Below are 22,097 nucleotides of genomic sequence, written 5' to 3'. Positions count from 1 at the left end.
GAAGAAAACTTCAGTTTCCACATTGATTGCCGTAATTATCATTGATGAGGTGTACACTATTTATAGAATTATGATAAGTGATTACAACTCTACAATTTTAGTTTATCTCTAATTCAATCACCGAAAATTTGAGTAGTCTTTATCTCTTTCAATCACCTTTTATTGGTATTTCCTTTACTTTTCTTACATTTTAACTCGTTCTTAAACCTGCGCCCAAGCCAACATTCCCAGGCAGCAGTCGTGTCCATCTTGTCTCTTCTCTTTTGGAATATAATTCTCATTCATTCCTTCCCCCTTAGCTAAGATGCTTTCCTTCCCAGTTACGGCACATAACCAGGAGTAGGAGGAATGTAAGTGGCGTACGTCCGTGTCCTTGCTTTCTTCTTTACTTACAGGCTGAGCAATCCACCCTGAAAGTCTCACCTGTCTTGAGTATCCCCCTCGCTTGATTCCACAAATGCCCAGACAAAGATGAAGCAAATGGTAGACACAGACTAGCATAATATGGAAGAGAATTCATTTAGTTTTGCCAGTTATGGGGTCAAACCTGCGTTGGCTGTTCAGTGTCATCAACTGCTTACCAGCTTTTCAACTTCAAAATCTTCTAGACACTTTCAACAAGTGGACTTGTTGAGATCCCTCCAATGGACTAGCTGAGCTTACAGTTGAAAGCTTCTTCTTGACATTCTCCTTGCAGCAGGGCTGCCAGCACCATCGCACCGAGGTTTGCGGCTCTTTAGTATCGATCGGCACGGAGTGTCTAAGCTTGCTTATGTCAGATTCCACATTCACCTGTTTCACCTGTGGAGAGTCATCCTAGCTACTAAGTCTGTTTTTAATTGTGATACAACTAATGATTGGATCATTGCCTATGGGCAGCCTTGGTAGATTAAGAAAAAGGGACTTTTAGGACAGTAGGTGGACTACTAAGAACCAACCGAAAGTACTGTTCACCTAATACTGTTAAAATTAGCCTCATTCCCTTGGTGTAGTGAACCAAATTCCTGGAACTCTTCAATGTGTGTTCCAAGCTGTCCTTGTTTATCAACTAATATAGGTGGAAGCCCCCCAGTTGGCTCCTCACCCTCACAAAAGGGCACCAACATACTCTGGTGAAGTTTGTGGTTCCAAATAGCCAATTTTCCTCCTGAAAGCAAAAAAAATTACCTTTTTTTGCTTTCTTGACTGTTCATTAATGGTGATAAAAGATGGCACTATGATTTACTTACAGAAAATGTAAGACAATTTAAAAGTAGAAGCAGGTATTAGCATCAAATGATTCCTATAAGAGCTCAGGACATTCTGTACAAAGGGTCAGGCGATAATTTCATGGCTATGCTTGTCGACTACTTCAGAGAAACAATTAAACAAACAAGTAGTAGTCATACCGTCTAACAGCTTCTCGACACCGCCCAGAAGACACAGAACAGCTTGCTAAACACCGTCCAGAAGAAACAACAGATAGCATCCGGCTATTGAATACGTGCACTCCACGACAGTTCTACCTTATTTCAGGTAAAAGGCAATTCACTGGCGGATGCATTGTCCAGACATGCATGACGCATCCACCAGACTCGCCTTGGATTTTTGCGGCTCACTCATCCCCTCTTCTCTGCGAAGCCGTTGACCCTAGTCCTGCAGCTTATGCAATATTTATCTGAATTCCCAAATTGTAGAATCCTCACTTTTTGTGATCTTTGATTGAAGTAGACAAAAAAAACACTGCAAATTTTTACGGGCAATGAATAAGGAGTCATTTGAAAGAGATTATTAAATAAAGAAGCCACAGATACCATCCTGTCCAGTTACCTGCTCTAGAGGTATTTTCTGAAAAGCTCTGCGCTTCAACAGATATCAATGAGAATGACTGGAACAGAAAAGAATAGAATAGAACTTGTGAACCCAATTGAGTGCCCTTTATGAAATTGGAATCAAAGAGCACATGGGTGACATCGATTTCACCAAGTTAAAAGGTGTCCAATGAAATCTCATCCAGTAGAAGTATGTCCATTCCCAATTTAATTCATGGGACAGGCTATCATCCATCACCTTCCACCAACAAGTCAGAGCTAGATTGCAATTAAACTCAAAAACAAATCCAAATAAGTTGGAGATGTGAACCACAACTAGTGATATTTTTTTACTTGACTTGTGCTTTTCTCTGCATTAATCAAGGGAAGATAACCTTCTCCATTGACTTCATAAAACTATCTTGAACTTTCATAAGTTAAAAGTAAATTATATGAAAAAAACAAGTTAGAGAAGCAGAAACTTTCATTGTTGGAAAAAAAAAAAAACACGCAGAAACAAGAGTGCACGTGGAAGAAGGAAACAGAAAGGTAGGTCAGGGGTCGGCGCCAACATTTAAAGATGATGTGAAGACTTTCCACACCAGAAGGCTTTCTTTCAGCAATTTTTTTGAAGGGTTAGGAGTTACTGAGACTGACCATGCAACCCAACGACCGGCCTCGGTCATGGTCTCGGTCTTCGATCCCCATTTGACATTCTCCTACTGCGGCTTTCACCGACTCGCCGCCGAGAAGACGAGACCCTTTCAAACTTCAAAGTTCAAACAGTCCCAGAAAACCTTTTACGCGTAGAAAAATCAGGTCTCTTATCGACCTTTACGATTTCAGTCAATCTCACGGTGGGGTTCTGTGAATCAGTCGCTGTCGCTGGTGTCCTTTCCTTAACAGACCCAATTAATCCATTCCCTGTTTTCTGGGAACATCATCTTCCTCGCATTCAGCTGTTTACTTCTGACACGGAGCTCGTTCCAGTAAACGAAAATGTTTAGAGGCATCAAGACAAACAAATGATGAGCATCTTCTCAAAGGATTCGCATTCAAATAGGTAACAAAAGAGACACTTGGCTTGATATCTGGGAATGATTCTCCTTATTCTCTCCACCAAATCCAATCGTATTATCAATGAAAAATCTTGCTATCCTCATTAGATATCTATAGCGTTATCCTGTTTCCTATTTTATCCAATATCTATAGTGGTTGCTTCAAATTAAATAGTGTCACTGGCAGTTTTTCTTAAGGGAGTAGTTGGGCCCACCACTCACAATTTCCTTTCGGCTGAGACATGTCATCACTCTTCGAGCAACAAAAGCTTCGAACAAGATCACAGCGTTTCCTTTTTGGGAGGTCCAGACTCAGAGGCCGTGAAAAAGAAGATCATATCTTGACCGTTAATTACTATTATCAGTCTTATCTCGATTTGATTATTATTATTATTATTATTATTATTAATTAAATTATTAAATGCCAATACCGGGCCAGCACTTTCCCGCAAACGCATTTTTCCTTTGTTTTCTCGGTTGGGTAGGAATTGGAATATCGGATTAAGCGAGGGGGGAGAGTTCGGTGAGTCACGTCTTTCTCTTTCCTCCCTTTTTCCCTGGAAAAGACCGAAAGGGAAATTAGTTCGTTAAATGCGCCAATAGAACCGTCAGATGGGGACCCCATGTAATTCCTTAAAATTTAAAAGGGCTTTTTTGTCAGTTTTCTTAAAAAAGAAAACGACAAAGAAGATTCCCGTCCTTGTCTGAAGACCGAGTCCGTCAGCGCCGAGTCAAACCGACTCATCCGCCGCGTTGGACCGGCTCAAGTCCCCGCGGATGTGGGGTCGGTGCGTCACGAGCCCTTTTTATAATCGTTTAAGCTGACTGATGACTCGAGGAGAAAATTAAATAATCCTGAAAAAGCGCTCATGATTAGACCAACCTCCGCGTTACAAAAGCGCTCCGAGAGAAACCGCCAAATGTCCAAAAAACCGCTGCCTGTAGAACCCGGACGCTTTCGGGCTCTCCGGCTCGTGACCGGCCTGCCCGAAAAGCTGCCCTCTGATACGGCGTGATCCCTGCTGTAACCGCCAGCTAGTTCCGTTCTGACACACCCCCTCCTTACCGCCATCATTCGTACCCTTACCCAACTGTCTACGAACTACCGTATATCTAATTCTAGTCTGGCCACGTGTCAGGTTTCAAATGGGGCTTAAAGAACCAACCCGGGTTTCCATTCTGCATCGTAGCCGTTGACGGACGATTCAAAAAAACAAAAGCTGAAGCAGCACAGAACTCTGCCACGTACTTGTCGCTTCATCACGTTTCGGTTCCGTATTAATTACTCGAAAATGTTCGGCGGTTTCTCTAATTCGCCGCCGTTGTTTTCGCGGGAAATGGAAACTAGTCGCTTTAGTGAAGCCGTCGGGGAGGGTAAACTATCGCGATAAATTGAGGTGAAACGGAGCCGTATTCTCGTGGGTCTTTTTAAAAAACTAATTCTCGCCGTTGCTGTTAATTGAGTGATACGGCGGGTTTTAGAGGGAAGTTGCGTAACTAACATGTGTTCATTTCCGATCACGTAACTACGGATTGACTGAATTACCCTCGTCTAATGGCCCCAATGCCTTTTCCATCTTTTCGGGATTTTCTAATAATTTCTCACAGGATGCTAATTTGTGTGAATTAATTTATTAAATTAAGTAAAAAACGGATTCAAATCAGGGTTGGTAATTGGGGGGAGTAGGTGGCAATTAAGGAATTGAACAGCGGGGTTTTGGTAATTTTGTAAGGGTATTTCGTTAATTTTGTGGAAGTTACTTGGAGAAAGGAAAAAAAGGTCACGGGGAACGGGCCGGGAGACGCGTTTCCGTTCGCCGGCGTTTGGTTGAACCACCTCACAACTACCGCTTTCCATTCCCTCGTTATTTCTATTTTTTTGTTACTTTGTATAAATACCCCATCTCTTTTCCTTTTTCCGGTTTTCTAAGCCTGGTTTCGGATTTCGTACTTTTCCTTTTTCTGCTTCCGTCTCACTTTTTTACTCGCCGGGAAATCTCTTTTCCTCGCCGGATAACCTCCCTTTCTCGCCGGAATCCTTCTCCCTTCGCCTCCTTTTCATCTTTTCTGGCAACAAGGTGTCTAATTCGCTGACGGTTTTGGTTCCCGCGGTGGAAACTGTAGATCTCGGTTCGTGGGGATAATGTGGATTTCTCTTTGAAAAAGACGGTATTTTGAGGACGGCAATGGGGGTGATCCGTTGCTAGTGTGGCTATGGTTGAGGAATTTCGGTGTTTTTGGTGGTCGTTTGTAACGGAAGACGGAGGGCTTGACGGGAAGCGGTCGGTATGCGATGGTATGTCGTGCGGTATCTGTGATCTCTCTCGGCGTTTTTGTTTCCTTTTTTTGAATTTTTTTTTCTGTTATGGTTTTTGGTTTTGTTTGACGTGAAGTTTTTTTTTTTTTTTTTTTTCAAATCTTTTTATTGATTTGAGGAATGGTTTGATTTCGTGATTGCACAATGCTTCGTCAATGTCCTTGTTGGCGTAATTGTTTTCAGTCAGGTGGTTGAAATTGGGATTATCGTGGTAGAGGGAGTTCCTATTAACGGATTTGTTATTTATTTATTTGTATGTTCTGGGAATTTGCAATATGACGATGCCGAGGGAGTTATTTATTTCTTGCACCGAGTTTTTTTTTTTTTTTTTGCATATTATGGGAATTTGCCTCATGGCGATGTAGAGAGAGTTCTTACGCCCGAATGTGTTCTGTTTTTTTTTTTTTCTCTTTTTGGGTACATATTATGGGAATTTGCAACATGACGATGACGGATTTTCTAAAGTACGCCTATTTGAGTACATTGAAAGAATACTTGGTGGTCGTTTTCTCGAATATCTACGCTAATTTGTCTATCTTCTTTAAGACCCTCCTGAACGGAGTGGTTTGATTCATAAGAGAATTTAAAATTTTATGATATTATGTCTACAGAGTAAAACCGCACTTTTTTTACCCGTACATGTTCTACTGCCTCTTCGTTTGCGTGCGAGGAAGCTGAATGGGAAATTTTAAAAAATAATGCAAAAGTTTTAATTTTCGGTATTTGGCACTGGTTGTCCTAGTGTTGGGTCGAGACCTCAGTGTTCTGTTTGTTGTGGGAGTTTTGGTTTTCACCTGTGTAATTTAACAGTGACAAACCTTGTAAAATTCTTGATTCTCTTAATTTACCATGGAGCATTCCTTTTATACATGATGTGTACCAAGCAACACTTTCTGCTGATTTGTGCTGTAGGTTGCATAGATATGTTTACATCTGTGATTTGAATAATGTATGTGACATGGTTGGTAACAATAGAAGTATCTATTAGAAATCAATTTTCTAGCATTTGACTCCTTACCATCAAAGGGATAGCCCCATAAAATAGAAGGAATGATTGTATAATCGGTTTATATGGATTCTGCCCGGTTGAGACCACAAGTGAAAATTGCACTGCCATAAATCGACAAGGTGATATTTCCATTTCTTCATCATAGGATGAGCCCCTTTTGAAGCCAAAATGAATTTTCGTACAATCTCGTATGTCTAATCTTGTTAGAAATCCTCTGTAACATTTTGCTTGAGCTATCACTCATTTATTTTGTCATTTTATTGCTAAAGCCACTCTAGTTAGTTGAAGCAGCAATTATTTAGAAATTATTAAAGAGTGGACTTTGATATGGTGAAAAGTTAATGAGTATCTTAAATTCTTTTATTACATGGTCTTTCTTTTGACAGGTGGAAGGACGGGTTTGTCTGTCTAGAGAGGCTAAAAATGGTCTAGAGATTCTGAAGCGTAAAAGGTTCCAACAGATGAATTCAGGCGTTGTCCCTGAAGGCACCGATGTCACTACTATGATGACCAGAAGTGGCGGGGATGCTTTAAAAGCTTCAGCATCATGTGGAATGAGATTTCGTGGAAATGCTGATGCATTTCCTCGGCATAATGGTTTTTCTACTTCGAAGGATGCTTTTTCAAAGCACAAGGTGGCTAAATTTGAGACAACTGATTTAGAATGGTTAGATAGGATTCCAGAATGTCCCGTGTTCTGTCCTACTAAGGAGGAATTTGAGGACCCTTTGGTTTATTTGCAGCAGATTGCTCCTGTAGCTTCCAAATTTGGTAAATACTTTTTTTTTGTAGTACTCTTCACTCACCAAATTTTATTGTTGGTACCATTTGTCGATCTCAATGATCGTGCATTTTTTATGAGTTACGCAGAATACTAAAAAACTTGCTACTTTACTACAAAACTTGTTAGAAAGTTTACTGTGTGTATTTATATGATTCGACTGGGAGTTGATATACCTTCAAAATTGTTTCTCAGTATATCCATCCTCGTAGCAGATGACCAAAAAGTTTGCTATGAATCAAAATATCTACTGTTACATTCTGGTGATCTCACAAGATCAATATAGGGGAATGAGGGATAGCTTGCAAAATCATATGGTTCAATCAACTTGGTTTTTGTGGCCAGACTACTTTTATACAAGTTGTTGTTCCATATTTCAAAAACAGTTGGATGATGCCATCCAATTAACTCTTTGATTTTGTCTTCAATGCTACCCATAGTTGGCATCCAACCTTTTCTAATATAAAAGACGAGGCATTCCCACCTTAAGAAAAAAATAAAGAATAAAAGGAAACTAGTTGTATCATGAATCTTTCTTTTAATTTGATAAGAAACATCTTGTTTTAATTAGCCTTATACCAACTTTTCAGGTATATGCAAGATTATTTCCCCCTTGAGTGCTTCTGTTCCTGCTGGTGTTGTCTTGATGAAAGAGAAAGCCGGTTTCAAGTTTACTACTAGAGTGCAGCCTCTTCGTCTTGCTGAATGGGATGCTGATGACACGGTTACCTTTTTTATGAGTGGAAGGTATAAAACTAATAGATCAAAAACCTAGAGAATTTGTTCGTATTTTGAACTTTTTAAATTGATGAATATGGTAATGATTTCTCAGAAATTATACATTCCGGGATTTTGAGAAAATGGCAAACAAGGTGTTCGCTCGAAGATACTCTAGTGCTGGTGGTCTTCCAGCCAAGTACATGGAAAACGAATTTTGGCATGAAATAGCCTGTGGCAAAACGGAAAGTGTTGAGTATGCATGTGACATTGAAGGCAGTGCTTTTTCATCTTCTCCGAGTGATCAACTTGGGCAAAGCAAATGGAACTTAAAGGTGTGATATCTTTTTGCATTGTCATGCTACTTTTCCATTATACGTAAAAAAAATTCTCTTTTACATACTAAGGTGATAAATTTGCAAGTTTTAATTTTTTTGTCCTTTTACTATGCTTCCATCTGAAACCTCTTGTGCACCGTCTTGCTTCTTTTATCTACATCTTTCCCTGTCTCCCCGCTTGCATAGCCTAAGCATGTCACTGATGTGCATCATTTGTTATTTAGCCCATGCAGTTTTTCTTTCTTTTTTTATTTTTTACGGAGACTTATTTTACTAGGTACATGTGTTTTATCCTGCATAGAGTTCAGAATTAATTATGTGTTGAATTTCAGTTCATTGAAAAGGAATAAGTTTGAGAATATCTAAATAATTCTTCTTTTAATTAAAGTTCTTGCTCGAGTGCTCGATAAATGGATTACTGTTTCACAAACTATGAAATTGATATTTGATAATTTTGGGTTGCAGAGACTTTCTCGGCTGCCTAAATCTGTGCTGCGTTTATTGGAAAATGGAATTCCGGTAGGAAATTATTGTCCTGTAGCTACATTTCTTACAAATATTTAGCGTGAATTGCTGGTCTGAGGTGATTCTCACTTTCCTCTGGATTTCATTTCAGGGTGTAACAGATCCCATGCTTTACATTGGAATGCTATTCAGCATGTTTGCTTGGCATGTGGAAGATCACTACTTGTACAGGTACTCAATCAATGTCCATTCTAATTTTGGTCTTGTCTCCTGTTTAATTTATTATGAGAATTTAAACTTAAAAATCTGGTTACATGCACAGCATTAATTACCATCACTGTGGAGCATCAAAGACCTGGTATGGCATTCCAGGTCATGCAGCCCCTGAATTTGAGAAGGCTGTTCGGGATCGTGTGTACACTCGTGATATTTTATCTGTTGAAGGAGATCATGCTGCATTTGATGTTCTACTTGGAAAGACAACCATGTTTCCACCAAGTATTTTGTTAGAGCAAGGTGTACCCATCTTCAAAGCCATACAAAAGCCTGGGGAATTTGTCATCACCTTTCCTCGTGCATATCATGCAGGATTCAGTCATGGTAAGAATTTCTTTTTATTAATTTTGTTTTGCATCAAATGGTTTTGTTTTTTCTGGGATCTTACATACCTGCATGACAAATAGTAGGAACATGCAGGCTCATAATATTTGTCAGGTGATGTGAGGCAGTTCTTTTTCTTGGTTTTTAAAATTTTCCATTTGTTTTCTCTATCCAGTTTTCTCTCATGCTAATCCTTCAACTTTCTGTTGGCAACTCTTTAGGTTTTAATTGTGGGGAGGCAGTGAACTTTGCAGTTGGTGATTGGTTTCGAATGGGTTCAGTGGCCAGCCGACATTATGCACTTCTCAACAGGAGTCCCCTTCTCCCTCATGAAGAACTCCTTTGTAGAGAATCAATGCTTCTTTTTGGGAGGTCTTCTCTTCCAGAAAGCAAAGAGTTGGTTCTTTCATCAGCAGACTTGCTTTCGCAACGCTGTCTAAAAATATCTTTTGTGTCCTTAATGCGTTGTCTTCATCGGGCCCGTTGGTTACTCATGAAATCAAGGGCGTGCACAACTGTTGCTACTAGTGCTGAGGGAACTGTTCTCTGCACTCTCTGCAAACGTGACTGTTATGTTGCACACATTAGATGCAGCAGCTGCATGCAACCTATATGCTTGCGGCATGGTATGAGCAATAAGTTTCTTTTTACTTTTTTAGTACCTAGAAAAAAGTTCATTATAGGAAACTCCCTAGGGAGAGCATAACAAGAGAGCAATAAGTGTTTTCCTTTATGATGTTTTTTTTTCCAAATTGGCTTGGTATTGATGGTTGAAGCCTTTTTTAGCTATTACTTGAGCTGTACTCCATATTCATCTATTATACATTGTAGAGAATGTCTGCACTTCATGTTCTATTCAATTGTTTCTGATGGATTTTATTACTCATTTTTTGTGAATCAGAAATTGAGGCCACGTGTTGCACGTGTGGTGATGGTTATATTCTTTATGTTAGGAAGGATCTTTTGGAAATGGAAGCTGCATCCCAGAAATTTGAGAACGACGGAGTTTTATCAGAAGTTCTGCAGCAGGTCCAACAAGGTGATGACCTGTTCCTGTGGCAGACACTTTTCTCTGGCACTGGAGATGGATATGTACCTTATTGCGAGATTAGATTTGAGTTGAACCCTGTTGAAGGAGCTAATCCAGCCCAACTACAAGGTCCAGGATGTGCTTCCGTTTGCTGCCCTAATACTGAAAGATTGTCTTTCATGTCTGATGTACCAGAGGCTGCTCTGTCTACAGCAACATCAATGCAGCGTTCTTTCTTGGAGACATATGGAAGTTCCATGGACTATTATGTAAGTTTGTTGTAATTGTAAAGTAACTATGAGCATGATCCTTTTTTTTTCCTGCATATTATTCGTGAATCTGAATATTGAAAATGGTTGTATGCAGGTCTGTGCACACTCTAACAGTAGAAAGACATCTGAAACATCTGTTGCTTCATATGAATCATCATCACACCCTTATCCATCTCTAAATACATGCGGTATCACCAACCAGGGCAATACTGATGGGATTTCAGTCTTACCTACAGTTGGAGTTCAGGACAGTGATGATTCTGATTCTGAAATATTTCGTGTTAAGCGTAGATCCACACTAAAATTGGAGAAAAGAGCTGTGAACAGCATTATGAAGTCTAAGATTCCTGAACAGCAGGTGTGGTGATAGTATGTACTCCTAATGATTCTTTTGTTGTTTATTTTTTTCTTATTTTGCCATTCACATTCCAACTGCTTCAAAGTGCAATGAAACTGTCTAAATTCTCCTTGTATTATTCTGAGACAGGCACCTAAACGGTTGAAGAAACTCCACCCTGATGAGAAGCACAGCCAGTTATCACAATCAGAATCCATCAGTGACAAGCCTGACCTGCATTCGTGCTCTACAGTTCACTATAAGGAGTCAACATTTTCAGCTCCTAGAAGTAGGATGATTGGAGGAACCAACCCATTCTTTTCCAAATGCAGATTGTCACAAATAGAAACAAAGTTGGCTAAAGAGGACCCAGCAAAGCTAAAGTTAAGAGAACACACGAGGAGGGATACAGAGAGGGAACCTCCTTCAATTGAGATCGGGCCAAAGCGCTTGAAAGTTAAGAGGTCCTTCGTTTCACAGTAGTAATCATGAGCAGGCAGGTGGTAGTGAGCTTGTGACTGACTCAACACTCTTCTAACCGGGCATTTTTTCCGAAAGCGGCTCTAACAACAGGTAGAAAACAACTGACTGTGGGGGGCAGCAATTAACAGGGGTGTGTTTACTAGAAGAGGGAAGACTTGGATTCTTTGTGGAGACCTCAAATTGAGGGGTTACCACTCGTTGATTGGATTTCTTTGGTTCTCAGCCAAGGTTTTTTTCCATCTTTGGCGGGGACTGACAAGCAAGGCAGTTAGAGTGGAGTTGTGTTAGTTTCAGATGTAAATGGTTTGCTTCATTGCAATTCTTTTTGACTGGGAGAGGCGACGGGTATTTTTCTGTCCATCCTCTTGAAGGTCAGCGTCTACTGCGTCCCTCTACCAATTTCTTTATTCTTTTGCCTCACTCAGCCTTGTACCATGGACAGCTTTTTTAATAAAATGCAAAAGCAAATTGCTCTTTTATGTTATAGACTATTCTTTTGCTTTTCTTTTGAACTTACGAGTAGGTCATCAACTGGGAGGATTGGTCAGATTATTCAGGTTAGTTTGGCCCTCTCCCCTCCAGAGGGCCTAACCCAACCTGGGCTTTGTGTGATAGGCCATTCTCACACACCTTCAAGTGATGTAGTGAACAGACAACAAACATTCTCAGTAGGGTCAATATACTCATAAAAATTGCAAATCTTTCAAAGATTCATCCCCATTTCCTACTTTTAGATGGTATATTTATGAACTGGAAAAGACCCACCAAGACAGAACTGTGTGAAATGAAAAGATTCATACAATCAAGCTTCCTTTCTCCTTTGAACATTTATAAATATAAGGAGAGAGAAAGAGAGATAGATTGGGTAACCACTTCCCCTTTCAGCAATTAGGGGTCATATTCCTCTTTCAAAACCCATTATGGGATGTGTCTTATAAAATTCATGAGCTCATGGAAAAAGCTTGATGCACATTCCAGATAACAAAATTCCATAGCAATATTGGCAGATTATTGAGAGCAAGCTGGGAAGGAATCTGGTGAAAATTAACATTATTGTTGTCCCATCAGGTACCTAATTATTTGGTTGGATGCCTGTCCATATTTAATAAAACCAAAATTTTCTAAATGCTACATATTTTATATTTATGGAAATGGGATTTCAAATTTTTTTTAAAAAAAATATTTTATTTTAGAGATAAAATAAGGTAATGGTATTATTGTAAATAAATAGACTTCTAAAGGAGGAAAAAATTGAGTGCAGTTGAAAAATGTTCATGATACATAAACATCAAATATGTATCCAACTACCTAGTTATGAAACATGCAATTTAATCATTTTCGGTGTTAAAGAAAAAAGAGCATTCATGTGAAGCAAACCAAAATTCAACAACATAATTGTTAAACCAACCAAACTTTAATAAGACATAAGATGAGGATGCAAAAATGAAAATTTTGAAGAGATGGGCACATAAGATGACTTCAAGATAGCATTGATAGAGTTGTTTTAAATGGTTTAGCCCTCTAGGGACAATATTTGATTGAGACCCATAGAGTACCAACAAAATTGCTTTTGTTCAAGTTCATAGACAAACAAAAACTTATGTGACAAATATTTATATGCCCTAAACCTCTATAATATCACCAAAATTATATCCACCTACCACTCCTGTTAAATTCTATTTTCGATATATAAAATATTATGTTGCGACAAATAATAATATGAATCTTTTATTGATGTAACACGCGACCAACTTAATCGTGTGACATACTTATAATTTTCACCAATGCCCTAGCCTTGAATTTGAAGTTGGACTTTTCCTTGAATTCAAAAAGTTTGTTCTTTTCATGAGAATGTTATTTCTTTATTTATTATCTTCATTTATAATTAAAAATTAATAATAAATAAGAATAATAAATAAATAAAATAATTTTAATTATGCAATTCAAAATTTATGATTAAGTTGAAACTGGGTGCACCTAAGTATAAGAACTTAGATCCATAGCCATTTTGTCTATTTAAATTATGTAAAAATGATAAAATAAAATGGAGAGACTAGGAATCATATAACCAACCACAAGAACAAGATTAAGTGCACCCTTCCTCTTTGAAAATTAAGAAAACAAGCTTTCCTCATAATTATTGAATTATAACTAGTCCAATTAGGTGTATTTGCAACATCAACTATGTGGTAGGATAAGAAAATACTTCTCTCTTTGACTTCCATACCAAAAGATTACAAGATTATGTCCAACAAAGAAACAAAGGAAAACCCTACAAGATAATTTCAAGACAACTCGAGGCAAATCGCACTTGCACTTATCTACAACACATTGAGTCAACATTGGGAAATTCCTTGAAGATTTTTATATGTTTTTTATCGTAAAATAATAACTAAAATAGTTCGTTAATAACATAAGACCTACACGAATGAATGACCTTGATTGCTCGCGTGTTAAGAAGTGTCTCAAAAGAACCTCAAGTGCTCGAATATGGATCGAGAACTATCTTTTATATATTCTTTTCGGGTTGTTAGTCGATTTTTCAATTACAAAAACCCATCCAAAGTAAAAAAAATTATTCAACTAACCCCTTAAACCATCATATAAGAACTCAGTTTTCATTTTGAAGGTTATGAGTCCAAACAGCTGAAAAAAAAAAATAAAGAAGAGTTTCTTCTTTATTTATTACTTAATTTTCTTTTACATGAAGAATTGAACATCCCAAGCCAGATTCCTTTTGACCCTCCCAAATAGAAAATGTTCCTTGATGAAACTTCCAGTTCATCACATTCCTTCCTTGCTTAATTAACCAGATCATGTGGCTCATCTCTCCCCACCCCCCCCTGAAAGTCAAGCTGAAACCCTAATATTCTGCCCAGATTTGTCAGCCATGAATTCAAAATCAGATTCTTTTCTAGGGCAATGAGAAACATTTCTCTCATAGTCTCTGGCCTTTAGCATGAGATGCTTCTAACCCTAGTCTCCTTTTCCAAGGAGGAGTTGACATTCATGGGTTTTCTTTATATTAATCCCCCTAACTCAACACCTATAAATATGTATATAGAAAACAAGATGTCAGCTGTTATATCTCTATTGTGTCTTGTGCCAAGAACAGTTTATAATAGTTTAAGAGCAGATAAATAAATCAACAAAAACTAGTAAACCCAAGGCATGAATTCCAATGTTGTCACAGATCCTGTGAGGACCAAAATGGGACTATTTAATATGTGATCCTTCCAGGCACCATCTACTGTCTCTTCTCCATTGGGATCCCCATGCTATCTCATTCCCCTCTCCCTCCTCTTGACAAAACCTAGGGTTTTTAAGCTCTTCACTAATAACAAATTTAATGCTCTAAGATTTGTGACTTGGGTCACTCTCATCTCATCTTATTAATCACTAAACTTTCGCTCTAATCTTCACAAACCCTCTTTCCCATTAACCGTGACAAAGTTTATGTACGGTTTTATATGCCTAATAATAAGTATTTCATACTAAAATTTTGACACATATCGATCATCACTGGCGATATATAAAGTCGGTCAATACTATATTAACCCATTTGTGACATGAATCATTATCTTTAGTATCAATCTCCAAAAGGGTATTTCAAGCCAAATACATTACCAAGTCCATAAAACTTTGACATGTATCGATTGACACAGGCAATATCGAAACATATTTACTAATTTATTTCGGTCGATATTGTATAATACTCGGTGATATGTCGATTTCCAAAAAAAATACTAGCCTAACAAAAATTCAAAATTTAGGGTTAAGTTGCAATTCTTTTACTAGGGAAATGAAGTAAACCCTAGAACAATTCACCAATGCCCTAGCCATGAATTTGAATAGGAAGAAGGAGACCCATTAACTCCCAGCCATGGTCAAAGCAAACCCCCTTTTTTTTATTCCTTGGTATTCTTTTCTTATAAAACACATTTTCCCCTCTTCAAATTTCATTGGACGGTTTTCTCTCTTTTCCCATCAATTCCTCAGATTCAGTTTCAGATTCAGTTTTTTACCGTTTTTACCTTTTTACTACTTTTACCAACCGCCTCGGTAAGAAAAGTTTAAACCGTTACGCTTCGATGGGTTGGGAGATTTCGGGATGTCAGACGGGGAAAAAAAGGCGATACGAGATATTGCGGGTTCTTCGCGGGATTCGGTGGTATTTTGTTCCGTGAGATGTGGGAGAAAACGATGGTTAGGGTTCCAGCATGTTGACGGCTCAGGATATCAAATCTTCCACCACTCGATGTTTGCCACGTGCCCTTTGTTTTAAGTGTGCACCCAGGCGTGTCAAAAAATTTGGAGTTTGTCACCTTAATTTTAATGGCCAAATTTTCTCCACCAGGGAAAAAAATAAAAAATATTTATTAATATCATTTTATAATTTTATTAATATTTCATATTTTACATTAATTATATTTTTAAAATTTTTAATATTAAATTACAATATAAATTAGGGAAAAATATTAAGCCTATGTTTGGAAAAAAATTTTAAAAAAAAAGTTAACCATTATTATTCCTAAAAAATTAGTAAAAAAAAGAATTTGATCACAATCTCATTTTTATTAGCTATTTTTAAAAATAATAATGATTAAAATTCTCTTAATTTATTTTATTTTATTATTTAGGGGACAGAAGAAGGGCAATTTTGGCCCTCCCCCTTCTTCCGCTCGACCACTCTTTATGATAAGGTTGTACATGTACAAACATTAGTTAGTATACTAAAACCATTTTGAAAACGTTCACGAAACATATAAACGTGTAGCAATCAAAGTAGATAAAGGTCATTTCATTACCTATTCCAACAGATATATGTTCGGTACCATGTATCAAGTAAGAAGGTTTTTTTTTTTTTACCTATATAATTATTTATAAATAAATATTAATTTTCATAATTTACCAATTTTTATGCAAATAAAAAAATATTTATATAATTAAAAAATAAGTAAAAATATAAAATAAGTACAAGTGGGCCCACTAAAGACAGGCATGGTCAATAAAGTCCATTTTCTCGTGGTTGGAGACGATAAATTGGGGAGAATCTGGAGTAAGAGAACGGTAGGAAAGAATGAAGTTTACACGAAACGTGATGCGACCAACCCAAAAAAAAGGGAGATTAAAAACTAGGGTTTTGATTCCTTTAATGACGCCCAAAACGACTAATCACGGCTTAATTAAGTTAAATCCAGGGGGATTAGGGATTTAGGGCTTCTGGAAAGCCGCACCAACCCAGAAACTTTTTCTTTCAATTTTCCCGGATAAAAAGAGAAAATGTTTTCCTCTGGGGGAAAGGGGTGAAAAGGGGGGGAATCGTGTGAGGTGATTTTTCCTTTTTCCCACGTCCACAAAAGCGAAGGCCTGGAGGCCTTTTCTTTCTTCGTTTCTTTGTTTTAGCTGCTGCTGTAAGCCTCTGTAAGTGTCATTTTCTCCCACATACTTCACACAAACAAGCAAAGAGGGAAGCCATCGCCCTTTGTCATTACCTCCTCTTATCTCCCAAATCTTCTTCTTCTTCTCTTTCTCTTTCTCTCTCTCTCTCGTTGTTCTGTCCAACTCCCTGAAATTCAGCAAAAAGGATTGGAGATTGGAGAGAAAAACCCAGACGGTGTACCTGAAATCTCAGCAGCTTCATCTTGCCTAAAACTGTTAGTTGGACAACCTGTTTCGGAAAAGGTAGTTATCATCATCAGAAACTGCAGCAAGGGGGAAGAACGCCGGAAGGAGAAGAAGGGTTTTTGTAGATTGCTGTTAGTGTTCGCTTCGGTGAATGATGGAGCTGTTTCCTGCGCAACCGGATTTGTCTCTTCAAATCAGTCCTCCGAACAGCAAACCCGCGTCGGGGTGGACGAGGGCGGATGAGGAGATGGATTTGGGATTCTGGCGGAAAGCTCTGGACACCAACAGTGTTATCCCGTCTACGGGGAAACCCGATGCGAGATTCGAGCTCTCTTTGGCAAATCCGAGGCTGTCTGAATCCAACGGCAGCGCCGGCAACATTCACCATCATCTGCAACAGAATCTGAGCCATCATCCTCATCTTCATGGGCATCAGCTCTATCATCACCAGCAGCAGCAGTATGGGGGCGGCCATCATCACGAGTTGGGGTACCTGCGACCTATCAGAGGAATCCCCGTGTATCACAACCCTCCGTCCTTTCCGTTTGCGCAACAGCAGACGTGCGATTCTTCTTCTTCTTCCACCACCACTACTACTTCCACTTCTTTCCCGTCTCAGGCCATGATGAGATCAAGGTTCTTGTCGAGATTCCCTGCGAAAAGAAGCATGCGAGCTCCGAGAATGCGATGGACTACGACCCTCCATGCGCGCTTTGTTCATGCTGTTGAGCTGCTGGGTGGCCACGAAAGTATGCTCTCTAGCTTGATTTCTTTCTGATCAATTTCCTCACCTGCTCATCCTCAGCTTCATCGTAGCTTAATGGTACTGAGGGGTTATGTTTCTTCTGTGTCAAACGATTTCAGGGGCTACACCCAAGTCAGTTCTTGAGCTCATGGATGTCAAAGATCTCACCTTGGCGCATGTGAAATCCCATCTGCAGGTGAAACATCTTACATAAAAAAAAATTAAAACAGAAACTGGGTTCTTTTCTTCTACATAATCATGATTGCTATTTAATCGGATTAATTGGTTCAGGAAATAAAAAGGCAGATGGTTCAAACTTCAAATCCTTCTGTCTTCATTCCCCTTTTTGAGTATTTTCAGTTTGCTGTTTCTCTAACAGGCTATAGTGGCTTCTTGGTGTAAGTGCATTGGCGTTTTCAGGTCCACATTACAGGAAAAAAATTGTCACGACACTGAAAATTCCATTGCCTCCCAAAGGGTCTTCGTCTCCAGTCCATCAGTCTCTATTTTTTCCTTTTTCATTTTTCTAGACGTCTCACGTTTGTGCAAGTTAATCTGCAGCTTTTTACTCAGAAGCAGAAAACCTGCTAACAGAAGAAACTGGAAACAGAAAGAAGATCAGATCAGACATTTTGTGAAACCAGAGACTAAGCGAGTCAAGGCCGAGTTTGCCCCGTTTCTGATTCACACGCAATTAATTCCTGCAACTCGGGTTTTAGTTTTTGGAGCAATCGTAGAAGAAGCAGATCATTTTTCTTCCTTTTACAGAAATAACAAACATAAAGTACAAGAACTCGCCATTCTACAACGATTTTTTTTCCCCCGCTGCGGTTCAGCAGTAAGCCATGGTTATATAAGCTCATGCATGTATAAAACTATATATTCAATCGTATTTTGTTTTAAAAAACACAGAAGGGTTACCCTATTCAACGCCGAGTACTACAGTATCCATTAATAAATTTTTATGCGGAGAAGATCGAGTCAAAACTCTTGCAGCAATTTTTTTACATTTGTACCTGTATACAATTTCAAACAACTTTGTTTGTACAATGGCAGATGTACCGGACTGTAAAGACGACTGATCGGCCAGCACCGGCGTCTTCAGGTACGTCAATGTCTATCGTCGTTCAGATTTCCCTTTTTTTTTTTTTTGTAGAAAATTTGTTTCTGTAGACCGTAGTATTGCTGCTATCCCTGAAATGAAGATTGAAATCTGGGCAAAATGATGGAAGAAAGAATGGCTACGCATCTAACATGCTTTCGTCTTCAGGACAATCGGACGGATTTGAAAACGGGTCCGCTGGTGAAGTTTCCGACGACCTTTTGCCGGACAGTCGTAATACACGCGGCTCTGAGCTGACGGTCCAGCAGGGAAGGACAGTTACTGGCACCGAGCATTGTAGCCTTTGGAGCAACTCGTCCAGGTGATGTCCGTTTTCTCCTCTGAATACGATTATCGATCGGCTTCTGTTTTTATGTGTTAACCGAGCTTATGATGCATTTAAGATGGCGGAAACGGGTTCTGTTTTCTTTCAGAGATAGTCATTAGAGGATTGCTTTTTCTAAATTTCTTGCGTCTGTAATTTTTTTTCCGCTGATTATCAGTTTCTTTTATTTTAACTTCTCCTGGCCATCAAGCGGTGCCTGGTAGTAATCTGAAACTCCAGTTTGATTCCATTGAATCAAAGGAAATATAATCGTGGTTTTCTTATTCCCTCTCACTTGTTCTTCTGTCGTCTTCCTTGTATTTTTTTCTCCCTCGTTCAAAAGTTTACTTGGGCATTTACAACTCTAGTATTTATTTCAGTCTCTTCGTTTTGATGAATCGAAGGAAAAAAATTTAAAATATCTTTTCTGATCGAAAGCTTGATCAGTTCTTCACTAACTCAGATAACCGAACAAGGGTTATCTGTTGCTTTCGCCTGTGCGGGGAAGAAATCTTTTGGGTGAAGAGATGATACGGTAGCGGATCCTTCTCAAGGTTTTTCTGTGTCATCGTAGACATGATTCAGTCAAAAAAAAAAAAAAAAAAAAAGGAAGAAAAAAGACAGTGCTGAATAAAATGGAAGGAAAGACACAGAGACCTTCAGATTCTTCTATATAGAACACTTGGCAAGAAAAAGACACAGAAGGTCCCTACTTGAACAGTATTGCACAAGGAGAACACCAGACGCACAAAACTTATCAGATTCCTTTCAGGATCCAATCCCTTTTTTCCCTAACCACAAGAATGCATGCAAATGAACACAAAAAGTAGTGAGAGAGGTGACACAGTTTTGTTCTTCTGCTCAGGATCAGATTGGATGCCACATGAAAGCCGCAATGATCTCTTCAAAAATTATAAAAAGACAGATTTAGTCTGGAAAACAACAAGCACAACTCCATTATTCACCCAGTCCCAGACACGAAGATCCCCTGTAAAATCTTTCTGAAACGTAGAGCTTCCTCCTAAGATCTTGTTTGGTTGCCCATGAGGAGCAGATGGGACCCAAAGGTTTGAAACCTTGGAGCTAAAGCAACCACTCCCTGAAGCTTCCTTGTTGTTTCTTCTTATAGCTAATGGGCAATCACATGGTGCTCGACTTTATTTTCAATCAGCATAATTGCAAAAGCTAACAGCTTACTACAAGCTAATAGTAAAAAGCTGGCTTTCTTTTCTGGGTTTGCTTTTGTTCATGCAAGGACTTCCACTGATAGACATATTCTCTATGCTGTTTTGCAGTCGGGAAGAAGCTTGGTTCCATGAAAAAACCAGGGATTCCAGGGGAAGCAGCAGACCTTCTTTCGAGGTACCCACTTCGCCAAAACACACCATTGATATTATTCTCTAGTTAGAAACGACTGAAATCAGTCCCAGATATGGATTTGAGCGGATGACCCTTCGTGGGGGGTTTTCCATGACAGAATGAGACGGAGAGGAAAAAGACGAAAGTTTTAAATTTCCTATCTGGAAAAGATCAATCGAAGATACATATTATATTCTCCTACACTGTCTCGAAATATTTCTTCTTGCTTGACTTCGAGCCCAACACCTGTTTGATGAAAAGCCTCATCGATTTATTCTTTTGCTCTTCCAGAACGAGACGGAGCCGAAATGCTCAAGCTACGATATAACGTCAGATACGAAGGCATCAAAGCCCAATCTGGAGTTCACCTTGGGCAGGTCGCATTGATCTCAGGTACTCATTTTCAAATCATTCCATTGGGAATGTGATGGAATCCGGTACCCACTTGAAAATCAGAGAAAGGAAGAAAAGAAAAGCGTGGAAAGAAAGAAAGACAGAGGAGACAAAGCAGACAGAAAGCAGAAAAAAGGAAAAAAAAAAAAAAAAAGGGGTCGAAAAAGAAATACCCCCATTGGAGCTGCGAAAGTGGCCTCTGCCCAGGCAAAAGCATAATATATTCTACGTAAATATAGGAATGAAATCTAATCGATTTTTACAGGTCCCGCCACGAGAAAGATAGAGAGAGAGATGTCTTCTCACTATCATAAAGCATGAAGTGATGATACTTGGTAATTGTATCCGGCCCTTTTTATGAACAGTTTATTTTTGAAAAAGGCCTCCTCTCTTCATCGTCTCTTTGCACGCTCACGTGGTCACTTTATACCTTTCCAACAATGAGAAAAATTAAATTTCAGTACCATGCAGCAGGAGAACAGCTCAGGGTGAAAGCTTCAACTCATGTCTTCATCTCTAACAAGTTCAAAACTCCAAACTCAGCTTAATTAAGAGTAAAAATGTCTAACTTGGTGTTGGCTCTATTCAATCCATTTGTTTTATTTTTTATTTTTAGTTTTGGTATGATCGATCCCTTGACATGGAAGTAGCGAATGGACCACGAGGAATCTCTCATGCATAGTCTTCTTCATGCAAATGTACTACAAGGAAGTTTTTCGCCCGCCACATTTGGCACGATCAGGACAAGGTCGGGGTGATGATGAGACAATGCGAATATACGAAAGTAGAGTTTAAAGGGACCATATTTATTTACCTTATGTTTTTGTCTTAGTTTGTGAATAATGTGTCCAATCTATATATAAGAGAGGAGTGCAAGAGTAAATCAATTAGGAGCACCATAGTTCATTTCTAGCCACTTAAGATGTGCACTAATCTATTTTTTTTTGCTTTATTAGCAATTTTATGAATCAAGGAAGCTAAACTTGCACACAAAAATTACAAAATAAGAAATAGTAACAAACACAAAGATTGATTGAAATGCATGAGTAGATTGATTGAGAACACCATGGTTTAATGAGTCACCTCTGACGATCGACAAAAGTGATGCGCACTCTTTGGCTTTATTAGCAAATTTTTGAATTAAAGAAATTGAACTTGCACAAAAAAAATTATCAAGTTCAATTTTTTATTAAAACCCAATAAAATAACAATACTATTACTTATATAATAATAATAATAATAATAATAATAATAACAACACAAACAATGACCTAAAAGCGTTCTAAGTATTCCTAGGTGATGTCATTTTGTGGTCGAATATAATTTTTGTGGTCCAAAATTTCATTTA

The 22,097-nt window shown here is 38.6% G+C and overlaps 2 protein-coding genes across 4 annotated transcripts; both read left to right on the top strand.

Moving 5' to 3' along the window:
* Positions 1-4,798: 4,798 nt before the first annotated feature.
* Positions 4,799-11,672, top strand: LOC137934184 (lysine-specific demethylase JMJ13-like). Its single transcript, XM_068778443.1, has 11 exons — positions 4,799-5,144; positions 6,561-6,945; positions 7,546-7,702; positions 7,788-8,007; positions 8,476-8,529; positions 8,627-8,706; positions 8,798-9,075; positions 9,297-9,701; positions 9,977-10,374; positions 10,472-10,735; positions 10,865-11,672. Exons 1-11 carry the CDS (start codon positions 5,142-5,144, stop codon positions 11,195-11,197), a joined length of 2,577 nt encoding a protein of 858 aa, XP_068634544.1. The 5' UTR covers positions 4,799-5,141; the 3' UTR covers positions 11,198-11,672.
* Positions 11,673-16,632: 4,960 nt separating this feature from the next.
* Positions 16,633-21,656, top strand: LOC137934879 (probable transcription factor KAN2). Of its 3 annotated transcripts, XM_068779441.1 has the most exons (7): positions 16,633-17,574; positions 17,690-17,766; positions 17,950-18,408; positions 18,627-18,675; positions 18,841-18,994; positions 20,293-20,359; positions 20,648-21,656. In XM_068779441.1, the coding sequence occupies exons 1-7, from the start codon at positions 16,977-16,979 to the stop codon at positions 20,741-20,743; spliced, it is 1,500 nt and encodes a 499-aa protein (XP_068635542.1). In that variant the 5' UTR covers positions 16,633-16,976; the 3' UTR covers positions 20,744-21,656. The 3 variants fall into 3 exon arrangements, 2 of the variants coding, with proteins under 2 accessions (XP_068635542.1, XP_068635543.1); XM_068779442.1 differs by lacking the exon at positions 17,950-18,408; XR_011109212.1 differs by lacking the exons at positions 20,293-20,359; positions 20,648-21,656 and having other exon boundaries at positions 17,950-18,675; positions 18,841-18,887.
* The last annotated feature ends 441 nt before the right edge of the window (positions 21,657-22,097 follow it).

Source organism: Aristolochia californica, unplaced genomic scaffold (assembly GCF_029961685.1).
Source record: "Aristolochia californica isolate CCGP_79_NKW_82.1479 unplaced genomic scaffold, dmAriCali1.0.hap1 SCAF_6, whole genome shotgun sequence".
Taxonomy (NCBI): Eukaryota; Viridiplantae; Streptophyta; class Magnoliopsida; order Piperales; family Aristolochiaceae; genus Aristolochia; species Aristolochia californica.
The sequence above is the reverse complement of the archived record's forward strand: the minus strand, read 5'-3'. Positions and strand labels throughout refer to the sequence as shown.

Coding starts and splice junctions, on each gene's coding strand:
- LOC137934184 (XM_068778443.1), top strand. Junction 7,703..7,787: donor ACCTTTTTTATGAGTGGAAG/GTATAAAACTAA, acceptor ATGATTTCTCAG/AAATTATACATTCCGGGATT. Junction 9,076..9,296: donor TCATGCAGGATTCAGTCATG/GTAAGAATTTCT, acceptor GCAACTCTTTAG/GTTTTAATTGTGGGGAGGCA.
- LOC137934879 (XM_068779441.1), top strand. CDS start 16,977: ATGATGGAGCTGTTTCCTGCGCAACCGGATTTGTCTCTTCAAATCAGT. Junction 17,575..17,689: donor GCTGCTGGGTGGCCACGAAA/GTATGCTCTCTA, acceptor AAACGATTTCAG/GGGCTACACCCAAGTCAGTT. Junction 20,360..20,647: donor GCAGCAGACCTTCTTTCGAG/GTACCCACTTCG, acceptor TTGCTCTTCCAG/AACGAGACGGAGCCGAAATG.